Source organism: Piliocolobus tephrosceles, chromosome 13 (assembly GCF_002776525.5).
Source record: "Piliocolobus tephrosceles isolate RC106 chromosome 13, ASM277652v3, whole genome shotgun sequence".
NCBI lineage: Eukaryota > Metazoa > Chordata > Mammalia > Primates > Cercopithecidae > Piliocolobus > Piliocolobus tephrosceles.
The window spans coordinates 17070319-17082569 of NC_045446.1; the positions used below are offsets into that span (position 1 = coordinate 17070319).

The 12251-nt window shown below is 57.0% G+C and overlaps 2 protein-coding genes across 4 annotated transcripts; one reads left to right on the forward strand and one right to left on the reverse strand.

Moving 5' to 3' along the window:
- Positions 1–2627: 2627 nt before the first annotated feature.
- C1QTNF4 (C1q and TNF related 4) lies at positions 2628–8298 on the forward strand. Its single transcript, XM_023215860.2, has 2 exons — positions 2628–2869; positions 7142–8298. The coding sequence occupies exon 2, from the start codon at positions 7147–7149 to the stop codon at positions 8134–8136; it is 990 nt and encodes a 329-aa protein (XP_023071628.1). The 5' UTR covers positions 2628–2869; positions 7142–7146; the 3' UTR covers positions 8137–8298.
- Positions 8299–8839: 541 nt separating this feature from the next.
- Positions 8840–12130, reverse strand: FAM180B (family with sequence similarity 180 member B). 3 transcript variants are annotated; one of them, XM_023215856.1, is made up of 3 exons: positions 11030–12130; positions 10102–10172; positions 8840–9883 (listed from the first exon to the last, which is right to left on the reverse strand). In XM_023215856.1, the coding sequence occupies exons 1-3, from the start codon at positions 11235–11237 to the stop codon at positions 9488–9490; spliced, it is 675 nt and encodes a 224-aa protein (XP_023071624.1). In that variant the 5' UTR covers positions 11238–12130; the 3' UTR covers positions 8840–9487. The 3 variants fall into 3 exon arrangements, with proteins under 3 accessions (XP_023071624.1, XP_031789769.1, XP_031789770.1); XM_031933909.1 differs by having other exon boundaries at positions 10074–10172; positions 11030–11090; XM_031933910.1 differs by lacking the exon at positions 10102–10172 and having other exon boundaries at positions 8840–9917; positions 11014–12130.
- Positions 12131–12251: the final 121 nt, after the last annotated feature.

Consider the following 12251-nt stretch of genomic DNA (forward strand, 5'->3'; position numbering starts at 1 on the left):
ACTTTTTTTTTTTTTTAAAGTGATGGGGTCAGCTGGGCACGGTGGCTCACACCTATAATCCCAGCACTTTGGGAGGCCAAGGCAGGCAGATCACGAGGTCAGGAGTTCAAGACTAGCCTGACCAACATAGTGAAACTCCATGTCTACTAAAACTACAAAAGATTAGCTGGGCGTGGTGGCGTACCCCTGTAATCCCAGCTACTCAGGAGGCTGAGGCAGGAGAATTGCTTGAACCCGGGAGGCAGAGGTTGCAGTGAGCTGAGATCGCAGCATTGCACTCCAGCCTGGGCAACAGAGCGAGAGTCTGTCTCGAAAAAAAAAAAGAGAAAGAGATGGGGTCTCACTCTGTTGCCCAAGCTGGTCTCAAACTTCTGAGCTCAAGCAATCTTCCCACCTTGGCCTCCCAAAGTGCTAATATTACAGGCGTGAGCCACCATGCCCAGCCATACCCATCTCAATTTAAAAATAAATAAAATAATTGTTGTTTAAGACCAGCCTGGGCAATGGAGTGAGACCTCGTCTCTACAAAAAAATTTTAAAAAAATTAGCCAGGCATGGTGGCCTGCACCTGTAGTCCCAGCTACCTGGGAGGCTGAGGTGGGAGAATCACTTGAGCCCGTGAGGTCAAAGCTGCAGTGAGCCAAGATCATACCACTGCACTCCAGCCCAGGTGACACATCAAGACCTTGTCTCAAAAATAAATAAAATTGTGGCTGCAAAACAAGAGAGGAGGGAGCAGGAACTATAACCAGCCTAGGGCTTTTCTCTGGATCCTGCTGCCACCTCTTCTTAATTCCTGTTCTGGAGCCCAACTATCTGCCTTACACCTACCAGCTCATGGCATCATCTTTCTCTATATCCCTTTCCCAGTGGATTCCTCCCTATCCCAGTCCCCTGATGCAAATCCTGATGTCATCTGCCCCAGCCACCTATCTCTACCTCAACCCTGACTTATCTGGTGAGAACTCTTGTGAATCCAGGGAGTGTCAAATCCCAGCCTGAATCAAACCTCAACTGGGATTATATTATCCTATAACATACCTTCTCCCCTCTCCTCCCCTCCCACCATTGGAATCACACCCTCAGGAGAACAGCCCCACTCTTCTGGTCCAGAAGGGGCCCATGGCCCTAAGAAGGACCACAGGTTGGCTTTTGGCCCTCCCCCAGCTCTCCTTCGACATCCCCCAGCTCTCCTTGGACATCCCCCAGCTCTCCTTCAACATCCCCCAGCTCTCCTTCGACATCCCCCAGCTCTCCTTCGACATCCCTGTGTGGCTCATCCCACCCTTACCCTGCCTCTTGTCCTCCCCACAGTCCTGTGGCCAAAGCTTTTCAAGCTGGTGAAGGAGACAGTTGTGATCTGACAAGGGCTAGATGGGTGCTTCACCTTCTGTCAACAAATACCCTCATTATTCAGCTTGAAACACTTCCATTCATTCCTTTCTATTCAGGCACATATTTGTTAATTCATTCCATCATTCACCTAACACCCTTGAAGTGGAGCCAATCACCTCTACCAACATCTTCCTAGAGACAAATAAATTAACTGGGGTTGGGTAACTTTGAGAGCTCCAAAAGGAAAGCTCCAGAGGACGGGGGGGGGTCCGCAGGGGTTCAGGCCTCTCAGGGACCACAGAGCAGACCTGCGGCAGAGACAGGATTAGAGCCTATGGCTCCAGAGTCCACCAGGGCCAGGCAGAGGGCACCAGCTCTTGGCTGCTGAGAGTAGAGCTCTTCGAAAGTCATCCACTCAGTCAACATCTACTGAGTGCCAGGCAGCGTCATCACCTCTACAGCCATCGTGGGAGAGAACAGCAGCCTAGAGAAAGGGAGTCTGAGCCCCCCACCCCATGGGCTCGAAGTCCAGAGTAGAGGCCAGCACTAGTGCCTCTGCTGAGTGTTACCGTGGGAAGACCGCTGTTCCCAGCCCGGGTGCCCTGCTGGACTCCTGCTAGCCTGGCCCCGGCGAGGCAGGGTGTCAGTTTCCCTCTCCAGAGGCCTTTCTTGCCCACCTATTGCCCTTCTCAACCCTGTTCCTTCTTGCAGGAGCAACCTTTCCAGCAGAAAATTCCATTCTACCCCAAGGACTCTTCTCCTAACTGCCCCTCTCCCAGGGGGATGCAGACTGCCTTCTCCCTCTTTCCTAACGGATGGTGGGCATTTTCCGATTTGGAGGTGAGGAGGAAAAACTAGGTTATTTTCAGCTCTTCCTTTACTGGCAACATTGACCCATTTATCCTTCTCTTCCTTCAGACCCCTCCCCCAAAGCCACTCAGCTTGGACATCTGTCCCAGCCAAAATCTCACCTTCCACTGTCCTTACAGCCCAAAGGCTAGTCCAGTCTCTGAGTCCAGCTCTAGCCCTCTCACCCCACACCAGGAAGGAAGCTGGACTGCAGAGCGCTCTGGGCCACCCTGCGTTAGCCGCTGCCTCTGGCCTCAGTTTCCCCAACTGCCCAGATTAATGATGCCTGCTGTCTAGACCCAGAGGACGAAGCTCTAAGGAGGTCAGATGAGGAAGGGTCCAGTGCTCGGCGCAGGCTCCGTGCGGAGCCCCTAGGCCCCGCAGCTCGCCCCTCCCTCTCCCCCTACTCCCCTCCTCTCCCCCGCCTCTCCTCTCGCCTCTCCGCTCGCTCGGCTCCCTCTCTGGCTGACCTTCCCTTTCCCTCACGCCTCCCCACGCCCGGCCCGGGGCCCCAGCACCCTGTCCGCTGCCGCCTCAGAGCCGGGAGAAGCAGCCGGAGCCCCCGCCGCCCCCGCCGCAGCGCGGGCGGTCAGTGCGCAGCCCGGCGCCCGCAGCCCGCAGCCCGCAGCCCGCAGCCGGATCGCGGGCTCAGACCGAACCCGACCCGACCGCCGCCCCCAGCCAGGTGAGGGCAGCTCAGGAAAGGCGGGGAGCCGAGGTTTCCCCTTTACTGGAAACCGGGGCTGGGGAGGCGCGGGGAAATTGGGTCCTTTTTTCTTGAAAGGAGGACCTGGGAGCCTTTTCGTGAAACAGGCACAAGGGCTTTCATTCCGAAGGGATGGATGGATGGAGGGAAGGTCTCGGGGGAGAGGGACTGGGATACCCCTTTCTGGTTTTTGTTTTTTAAAAATAAGGATTAATTGGCTTCTGTGAAAGTGGGACTTCTTGGAAGGATGAGGGGCTTCCAAGGTAGGTTGGGGAGGGGGCTCTGGCGGGGCTTGAGGGAGGGGTTAACTGGTGAGTGGTGGGGCAAGGGGGAGCTCTGCAATCCCCTCAGCCTGCACCTCCCGACTTGGCTCCGGGGCTCTGGGTCCGCCCAGTTCTGTGTTCCAGTTTTTCTCTTTGAAGATGACTATTTTGAGCCCCACCTGGACAGAGCCAGGAACAGCCATTTCCTTCCCTGGAGCTATGACACCCACCTGACACACCCTCCCACACCTCTGACCTGCTCAGGGAAGGGGATTCAGGGAAGGATGAGGACCCAGGGATCTGGGAATTGGACAGTGTGGGTGAAATGGAGGCTGGGTACTGGGTACACAGGAAGACCCTTGGCACTGGTGGGGTGCACCAACCTTTGTCGGGAGGTTGCTGGGCAGCTTCTTCTGGGGCATGACCCACTAGGAAAGCAGCAGTGTCAGGAAAAGCTGAGCTGTTCCCCACGCTCCCAGAAGACAAAACACTAGAGAATGTGTTTGCTTGCTTTTGTGTGGTTTTGCTTTCTTTCTGTCTGCCTCACCCTGGATCCCAAGACTCATTCCCCTGCTCTCTCTTAGTTTTGCAAAAAGGTAAACTGATGCAGAGGACAAATTGGCTGGACATACCCGTGTCTAGGAGGGAAGAGTGACAGAGAGGAAGGCATATGGAATTTGAGTCAAAAAATCTCAGTGCTCCATGGGTGACCTTGGGCCAAAATGCTTTCCCTTGTTGGGCCTCAGCTTTCTCATCTATAAGATGGGAGAGGGCCCACCTGTCTTGCAGGTTTGCCGAGATCATGTGTCTAAAAGAAATTTGTAAAAGGGAATGTACTGGACACTTGTGAGGTACCGTCTTCACCACCGTGGATGGCCCCTTCCCTCCTTCCTGTCCTAACCAAGGGTATCACTAACCCATAGGACACCTTTGTGAGAATTAGAAAAGGCACCTCCTCTGGAAGCAGACAGCATTCAGTTGGGTTAGCAACTTGGGGTCTTTATTATGAGAATGAGAAGGTGGCATACTTTATCCCAGGTGCTGCTCTAACATGTGGAGGGTGAGCTAGATTCTAGCCAGGACGTTCTGCACATCTACACATAGCAACCCCTCTCAGCAGGGCCCTGACACAGAGCTACACATACTTACAGGCTATTTTCTAAAGCAGCCCACATCCCAGGCTGTCTCCAGCTCATTTCTTTCCTGTTTCCACATCAGGGCCTTTGGGTATTCAAGCCCCAAAGTGCATGCCCTACTAGGAAGCAGGATGGAATCCCTACATCAGACAGTGACTCCTTTGAGTCAAGCAGTGCCTTCACCAAGCTCTCGGGGGTAGGAGTGACTGAGTCCCTAAACCCTTACATCAAGAACTGGACCAGATCACTTTTGTCAGGGCAACCAACAGAAGCATCTGCACCCCTCAGCACTGCCATTGACAAACCATGTTCACACCTATCTCAGAGCACCCCCACAGCAAGCCTGTGTGTGAGGTCTCCTCCCCATTTACATGGAGGAAGCCATGCCCAGAGAAGTTAGGGTACCTGCCCAGGGTTTCACAGTGTGAGTGGTAGAGCCAGGACCCGAACCCAGATCTGGCTGGCTGTCCTCTCCAATCCATCACTCCCAAGGAACAAAGCTGCTGACTTCACAGCCTTGCCAAAGCCCTGCTGGAATTGTTGCTCTCCCTGTCCATCCCCGGTAGCCCCTGGCTCGCCACTCCTTCCCCTGAGTAGCCAGCCTCCAAGCAAAGAGAAAGGAGTCACCTTCTCTTTTACTCTGATTTCACTGGGGAGCAAGCTACCTCAAAGCCCAACTGTTCTCGCCTCCTCTGTGCAGGAAGGGCCCCTGGTGAGGCCAGGAAAGGGGTCAGGGAGCAGCGATTTCCTTTCCTGCTCAGATGGGTCTTAAACAGTAATGGTCATGCAGAGCATTGACACAGAAAGCCAGTGCCTGCGTGAGTAGCAGACCAAGCACCATAAAATAACCACAGGAAAATGCAGCCAACTGGAGCTGAGGGGAACTCAGAGACCCCCCCTGAATCCCCCGGGTTACCAGGGCCCCTGGGTGTCAAACAGGAGGGGTAGGGGCGAGCCAAGCAGACAGGGCTGTAGGCTTCTTCAACCAGAGTGTTTCTGCTGGTCTGTGTGCAAGCTTTCACTTAAGAAAGGGGTTTCAAAGCCGGGCGCGGTGGCTCAAGCCTGTAATCCCAGCACTTTGGGAGGCTGAGACGGGTGGATCATGAGGTCAGGAGATCGAGACCATCCTGGCTAACACAGTGAAACCCCATCTCTACTAAAAATACAAAAAACTAGCCGGGCGAGGTGGCGGGCGCCTGTAGTCCCAGCTACTCCGGAGGCTGAGGCAGGAGAATGGCGTGAACCCAGGAGGCGGAGCTTGCAGTGAGCTGAGATCCAGCCACTGCACTCCAGCCTGGGAGACAGAGTGAGACTCCGTCTCAGAAAAAAAAAAAAAAAAAAAAAGGGGTTTCAGCCGGGTGCAGTGGCTCACGCCTGTAATCCCAACACTTTGGGAGGCCGAGGCGGGCAGATCACAAGGTCAAGAGATTGAGATCATCCTGGCCAACATGGTGAAACCCTGTCTCTACTAAAAATACAAAAATTAGCTGAGCATGGTGGTGCATGCCTGTAGTCCCAGTTACTTGGGAGGCTGAGCCAGGAGAATTGCTTGAACCTGTGAGGCGGAGGATGCAGTGAGCCGAGATCGAGCCACTGCACTCCAGCCTGGCAACAGAGCCGGACTCTGTCTCAGAAAAAAAAAGGGGGGGTGGGAGAGGGGTGGTTTCAAGGCCTGGCATGATGGCTCACGCCTGTAATCCCAGCACTTTGGGAGGCTGAGGCAGGTGGATCACTTGAGGTCAGCTCAAGACCAGCCTGGCCAACGTGGTGAAACCCCATCTCTACTAAAGATACAAAAAATTAGCTGGGCGTGATGGTGAGTATCTGTAATCTTAGCTACTCAGGAGGCTAAGGCAGGAAAATTGCTTGAACCCAGGAGGCAGAGGTTGCAGTGAGCTGAGATCAGGCAATTGCACTTCAGCCTTGGTGACAGGGCGAGACTCTGTCTCAAAAAAAAAAAAAAAAAAAAAGGCCAGGGGAGGTTTCAGTGTATGGGTATGCACACACACACACAGAGGTCTGGAGACTCCTAGCTTAATCCAGTGGTTCTCAGCATGCGGTCCTTGGATCAGCAGCATCAGCATCATCCAGAAACGTATTAGAAATACAAATTCCTAGCCAGGCATGGTGGCTCACGCCTGTAATCCCGACACTTTGGGAGGCCCAGGTGGGCGGACTGCCTGAGCTCAGGAGTTCGAGACCAGCCTGGGCAACACGGTGAAACCCCGTTCTCTACCCAAAATACAAAAGAAGTTAGCCGGGCATGGTTGTGCACGCCTGTAGTCCCAGCTACTGGGGTGGCTGAGTCAGGAGAACTGCTTGAACCTGGGAGGTGGAGGTTGCAGTGAGACGAGATCATGCCACTGCACTACAGCCTGGTTCACAGAGTGAGACTCCGTCTCCACAAAAAAAAAAAAAAAAAAAAAAAAGAAATGCAAATTCTCGCTACTTGGGAGGCTGAGGCAGGAGAATCGCTTGAACCGGGGAGGCAGAGGTTGCAGTGAGCCGAGATTGGGCCATTACACTCCAGCCTGGGTGACAAGAGCAAGACTCCATCTCAAAACAAACAAAGAAATGCAAATTCTCAGGCCCATCCCAGAACCTACTGAATGAACTCTGGGGATGGGGCCCAACTATGTATGTTTGAACACGCCCTCCAGGTGACAGTCAGGCTCGCTAGAATTTGAGAAGCACTGAGCTAGTGCAAGGATGTAGGAAAATTGAAACCTACTTGTGGGTCTAGGGCAGGGCTGGGAAGAGAACCCTTGTCTCCCGGTGGAGAGGTGGAGAGCCGAAAGGTCGGAGGCCGCCCCTGCCAATCCTCCTCTCCCGCCCCTCCGTCTCCCTCCCAGGCTCCATGCTGCCGCTTCTGCTAGGCCTGCTGGGCCCAGCGGCCTGCTGGGCCCTGGGCCCGGCCCCCGGCCTGGGCTCCTCAGAGCTGCGCTCGGCCTTCTCGGCGGCACGCACCACTCCCCTGGAGGGCGCGTCGGAGATGGCGGTGACCTTCGACAAGGTGTACGTGAACATCGGGGGAGACTTCGACGCGGCCACGGGCCAATTCCGCTGCCGCGTGCCCGGCGCCTACTTCTTCTCCTTCACGGCTGGCAAGGCCCCGCACAAGAGCCTGTCGGTGATGCTGGTGCGGAACCGCGACGAGGTGGAGGCGCTGGCCTTCGACGAGCAGAGGCGGCCCAGCGCACGGCGCGCCGCCAGCCAGAGCGCCATGCTGCAGCTCGACTACGGCGACACAGTTTGGCTGCGGCTGCATGGCGCCCCGCAGTACGCGCTGGGCGCGCCCGGCGCTACCTTCAGCGGCTACCTGGTCTACGCCGACGCCGACGCCGACGCGCCTGCGCGCGGGCCGCCCGCGCCCCCCGAGCCGCGCTCGGCATTCTCGGCGGCGCGCACGCGCAGCCTGGTGGGCTCGGACGCCGGGTCCGGGCCGCGGCACCGGCCGCTGGCCTTCGACACCGAGCTTGTCAACATTGGCGGCGACTTCGACGCGGCGGCCGGCGTGTTCCGCTGCCGCCTGCCCGGCGCCTACTTCTTCTCCTTCACGCTGGGCAAGCTGCCGCGTAAGACGCTGTCGGTGAAGCTGATGAAGAACCGCGACGAGGTGCAGGCCATGATTTACGACGACGGCGCGTCGCGGCGCCGCGAGATGCAGAGCCAGAGCGTGATGCTGGCCCTGCGGCGCGGCGACGCCGTCTGGCTGCTCAGCCACGACCACGACGGCTACGGCGCCTACAGCAACCACGGCAAGTACATCACCTTCTCCGGCTTTTTGGTGTACCCCGACCTCGCCCCCGCGGCCCCGCCAGGCCTCGGGGCCCCGGAACTGCTGTGAGCCCCGGGCCAGAGAGGAGCCCGGGAGGGCCAGGGGCGTGCATGCCGGGCCGGGCCCGGCCCGCGGCCCGAACGCCTCGCGCGAGCGCCACGGCCGCCGGGCGCGCCTGGGCTCTGCCAATAAAGCGGAAAGCGGGCCTGCACAGCGCCCGGCAACCCAGGCCCCTGCGCTGTCTTGACTGCGACGCATTCGCTGGGGACAGGCGGGATAGGCACTGACTACTGCGGGGTCGCAGGCCCGGGGAAGGGGTTGGAGGTTGGAGAGCAGGGTCCCCTCAGACCCTGGGAGGGTGAGGAGGTGGGAATTTGGTGGAACCACATTCGCCTAGTCCGTTGGGGGCCTCCCTTTCATATCCCTACCTGGTCCAGCCCTCTGACTCATCATTGACCTACGACCTCAGCCTTAGCCCCCGGCTGATGCCCTTCTGTGACAAGGAACAGCACCCCATTACCCCACTGGGGGCATGAGATTCAAGGAAACAGTGCATTCCTTCTTCCGGCAGGGCATGGGAATGGGATGAGGAGTTGATACCTGGTTGCCCTGACTCTTGCCTTCCCAGGATGGGGAGAGTGATTTGCCCAGAGCAGGAGTTAGACCGCTTATTCCGACATAGAATGACACAGGCTCCGGGAGGCCGAAACAGAACATTTTATGAGAAGAGCAACACAGAATCAGGGCCGCACCTGGCCCAGCCCACCTCCGCTTGTCTCTGCTTGGTCTGCCAGCCTTACTCCCCCATCTGAGGTGTTCACCCGGCGCTTGTTGAGATATGGCCTCCCTACCCCAAAAGAGAAAATGTTCCTCCCTCCCCGTTTCTCTCCAGTCCTCCAACAGACAGAACTCAAAAAGTCTGTTCTCCCAACCCAGATGGGAACTTGGAGGCTCAGGGACCCCAGATCCTTGGTTGTGCCTAAAAGGGGGTGCTCTGCACCTAGAGGATTCCTGTGAATTCCACAGGACCTATCACAGACTGCCAGGGTAGGAGTTGGAAGGTCTGACCTGGCCTTACTTGGGGCAGCTTCCCTTTCAGCATCTCTTGAACACACTTCTCAACCCTGACCCCTGATCTCAGCACACACACACACTGCCTGCAAGTCGTGCCCTTAGCTCTGTGGCCACTCCTTGCGACCCACAGCCTGGGTTCTTAGCCTCTCAAGATCCAGGAAACAAGATCGATTGGGTCGGGGTAAGCAGAGAGGGGGTGTCCAGGGTGCAAGCCACGCCCAGAGATCTGAACACAGTGGAAAAAACCAGATGCCAGACAGAAGCCCCTGCCCAAGATGGGTCTGCCTGGGGGGTTGAGGAGGAGATGGGAGGGGTTAATAGCAGGTGAAAGAGCAAAAGGGGAGGGTCACGGGAAGGGGTCAAGGATGGAGGCCCAGGACCCTAGGGAAGGGGGCTGGTCCTGGGGGCAGAAACCCTTGCATAGGTCCCAGAGTGTTTCCTGTGCCAGGAGAGTGAAGACCTGGGCCCAGCGGCCCCGTTCCTCAGCCTCACTAGCTGCGTGGAGCCGGTAGACGCAGGACAGGCCTGTGAGGAGCAGATGTTCAAAGTCCCAAGTGCTAAGAGGAGGCCCCTTCCGCAGGTCCTGGAGCTGCTGCAGCCGCTTCTCAGCGCCCTCCAAGTCACTGGGCACGTGGTGCTGCAGGAGGAGCCTGAGTCGGCGGCCTGGGTGTGTGGACGCTAGTTCCTCATCCTGGATGTGCAGCTGCCCCATGACATCCAGCTCCAGCCCAGCCCAGAGCAGCTGCAAGGGGAGGCATGTAAGGGGTGGGCTGTGGCTTGGGGAGCAGGGCGGGGAGCAAGAGTGGGCTGGGGGAGGGGGCAGAAGCAGGCAGCAGGACCCATGCTGGCTTGTCCCCGCCAACCCCTAGCAGGTCCACCCTGAGACATCCCCCTTCCCAACCCTGAGCTTAGGGACCTCTGGACATGCCCACCCTCATGTCCCAGGCTGGGAGGAAAGACCTCAAACATCACTTCCGGGGCCTCTGGCTTCTGCAGGCCACCTCCCACGCTGGTGCTGTCCATGGGCTGCCCTGGGGCAGCAGAGAGGAGTCAGGCCCCTGCCATGCTACACTGTGAACACCCCAGCCTCCCAGAAGTGTCCCTCTGCTGTGTGGGAGAGGTCCTGAGTGCTTCATCATTCTACAAAAGGCAGGAATGCCATCCCATGCCCCCGTTTCCCCTCCCTCTCATGCACACACATGCGCATTGACATTCACTCTCCCAGGCATAGGTCTTCTGATCTCAAAAACATCATTCCAAGCGTAGTTACCATGTTGGCAAATGCCCAGGACTCCTCCTCTGAATTGCACAATGCCCTTGGTAAGGAGCTCCAGGCCAACGGGTCACAAGACCCTTCCCCACCCTCCTCCTCTCCCTATAATCATCTGAGGACAGAGTCACCTAAAACAGTGCCGGTGACTCTCCCAAGGACAAGGACCTCTTTGGGAAGAGCCTACTCTCCCTGCTCCTTCTCAGCAGTGAGGGAGGGAGGAGGAGGACAGGGCAGGGGAGGATGTGAGGCAGGGACCACAGGGCAGGGGAGGATGTCTGTGGCAGCTCCCTCCGGCCCACATCTTGGGGTATTGCCTCACCCTTGTAATGTTTGTTCCAAGCCGAGACAGGTCAAGAGACCCTGCTTTGGGCATCAGTGGGAATGAGCCCAAGGCCAGCATTAAGAGCACCTAGGGCTATCTCCCTAGTTGTCACCTGTATCTTTCCAGTTCTGGGGGGGACGGTCCACCTTGTCACCCACCACAGCACACATCAGCCTGGTACCCACCATGCCCATACTTCTATGCCCGACTAGCCTCAAATAGAGCCAGCTGTTAACTGCTGTCAGTCAGCAGCCTTCCTTGGCTCCTCTCCATCCACCCTGAAGCCCCAGTACCTGCATGGTGCTGGGTTGTAGTCACACCAGAGAGGAGGCAAATGGCTACCACCAGGCAAGCCAGGGACTGCAGGGTCGCAGCCATGCTCCACCACGTCCTCTGAGTTTCACTCTGTTCAGCAGTTCTCTGCTCCCTCATCTGCCTGCCACACACCTCGGCTCCAACTTTCCACTGCAGGCTGCTCCAGAGCTCTGTAATGCGTGTCATTCTTCAATGCTGAACAGGGAGGGGCTGGCTGTGGCCTCGGTCACCTCCCATGGGCTCTTTCCATCCTTTAGAAATGGGGAATCTTTGGTTGTTGGCAGGAGCCTGGCTCGCTGCTTGTCAGGCCCTCAGCCTGTTCCTGCCCAGCTGGGTGGTATGCTTAGTTAATAGGAAAAAGGTGTTTGGTAGCAAATAGCTCTAGCTTGGCCCTCCCAAAGGGTAGGAAAGAGCCCAGGCGGTAAGACCATCTTACTGTCTGCACCCTCAAAATATCCTGCAACTGAGACCAGCCCCGACACCCAGTCTGGCCCAGCCCAGCCTCCATGGAGCCCTTCAGCTGCCAAAAGCGTCAGCTGCAAAGTCTTCCAACTGCATGGCGGGCTGGCCGGGCGGCCCTACATACAGGCAGAGCCAAGCACTCCCATCTCAGGCACTCCGCCGCAGGCTGAACAGACCCGTAGACCAGCTGGACTAAGGAGTACTGTCTCCTGGCAGACAGACAAATCTGCAGCTCCTGAGTGGTTTTTGCCCCAGCCCTGGGACCTCTTATTTCCTAACAACATTCTTAATTCAGGGTGGGCATGGTGGCTCATGCCTGTAATCCCAGCACTTTAGGAGGGCAAGATAGGATGGCTTGAGCCAGCTTGAGCCCAGGAGTTCAAGACCAGCCTGGGCAACATGGTGAGACCTCATCCCTACAAATAAAAAAAGTAGCTGGGCATAGTGGTACACACCTGTGGTCCCAGCTACTCAGGAGGCTGAGATGGGAGGATCAACTGAGCCCAGGCAGTCTAGACTGCAGCGAACCATGATCACACTGCTGTACTCACTCTAGCTTGGGCAACAGACCAAGACCCTGTCTCAAAAAACCCCCACCAGCCCGGCGCGGTGGCTCACACCTGTAATCCCAGCACTTTGGGAGGCCAATGTGGGTGGGATCATTTGAGGCCAGTAGTTCAAGACCAGCCCAGGCAACATGGTGAAACCCCATCTCTACAAAAACTAGCTAGGCGTGGT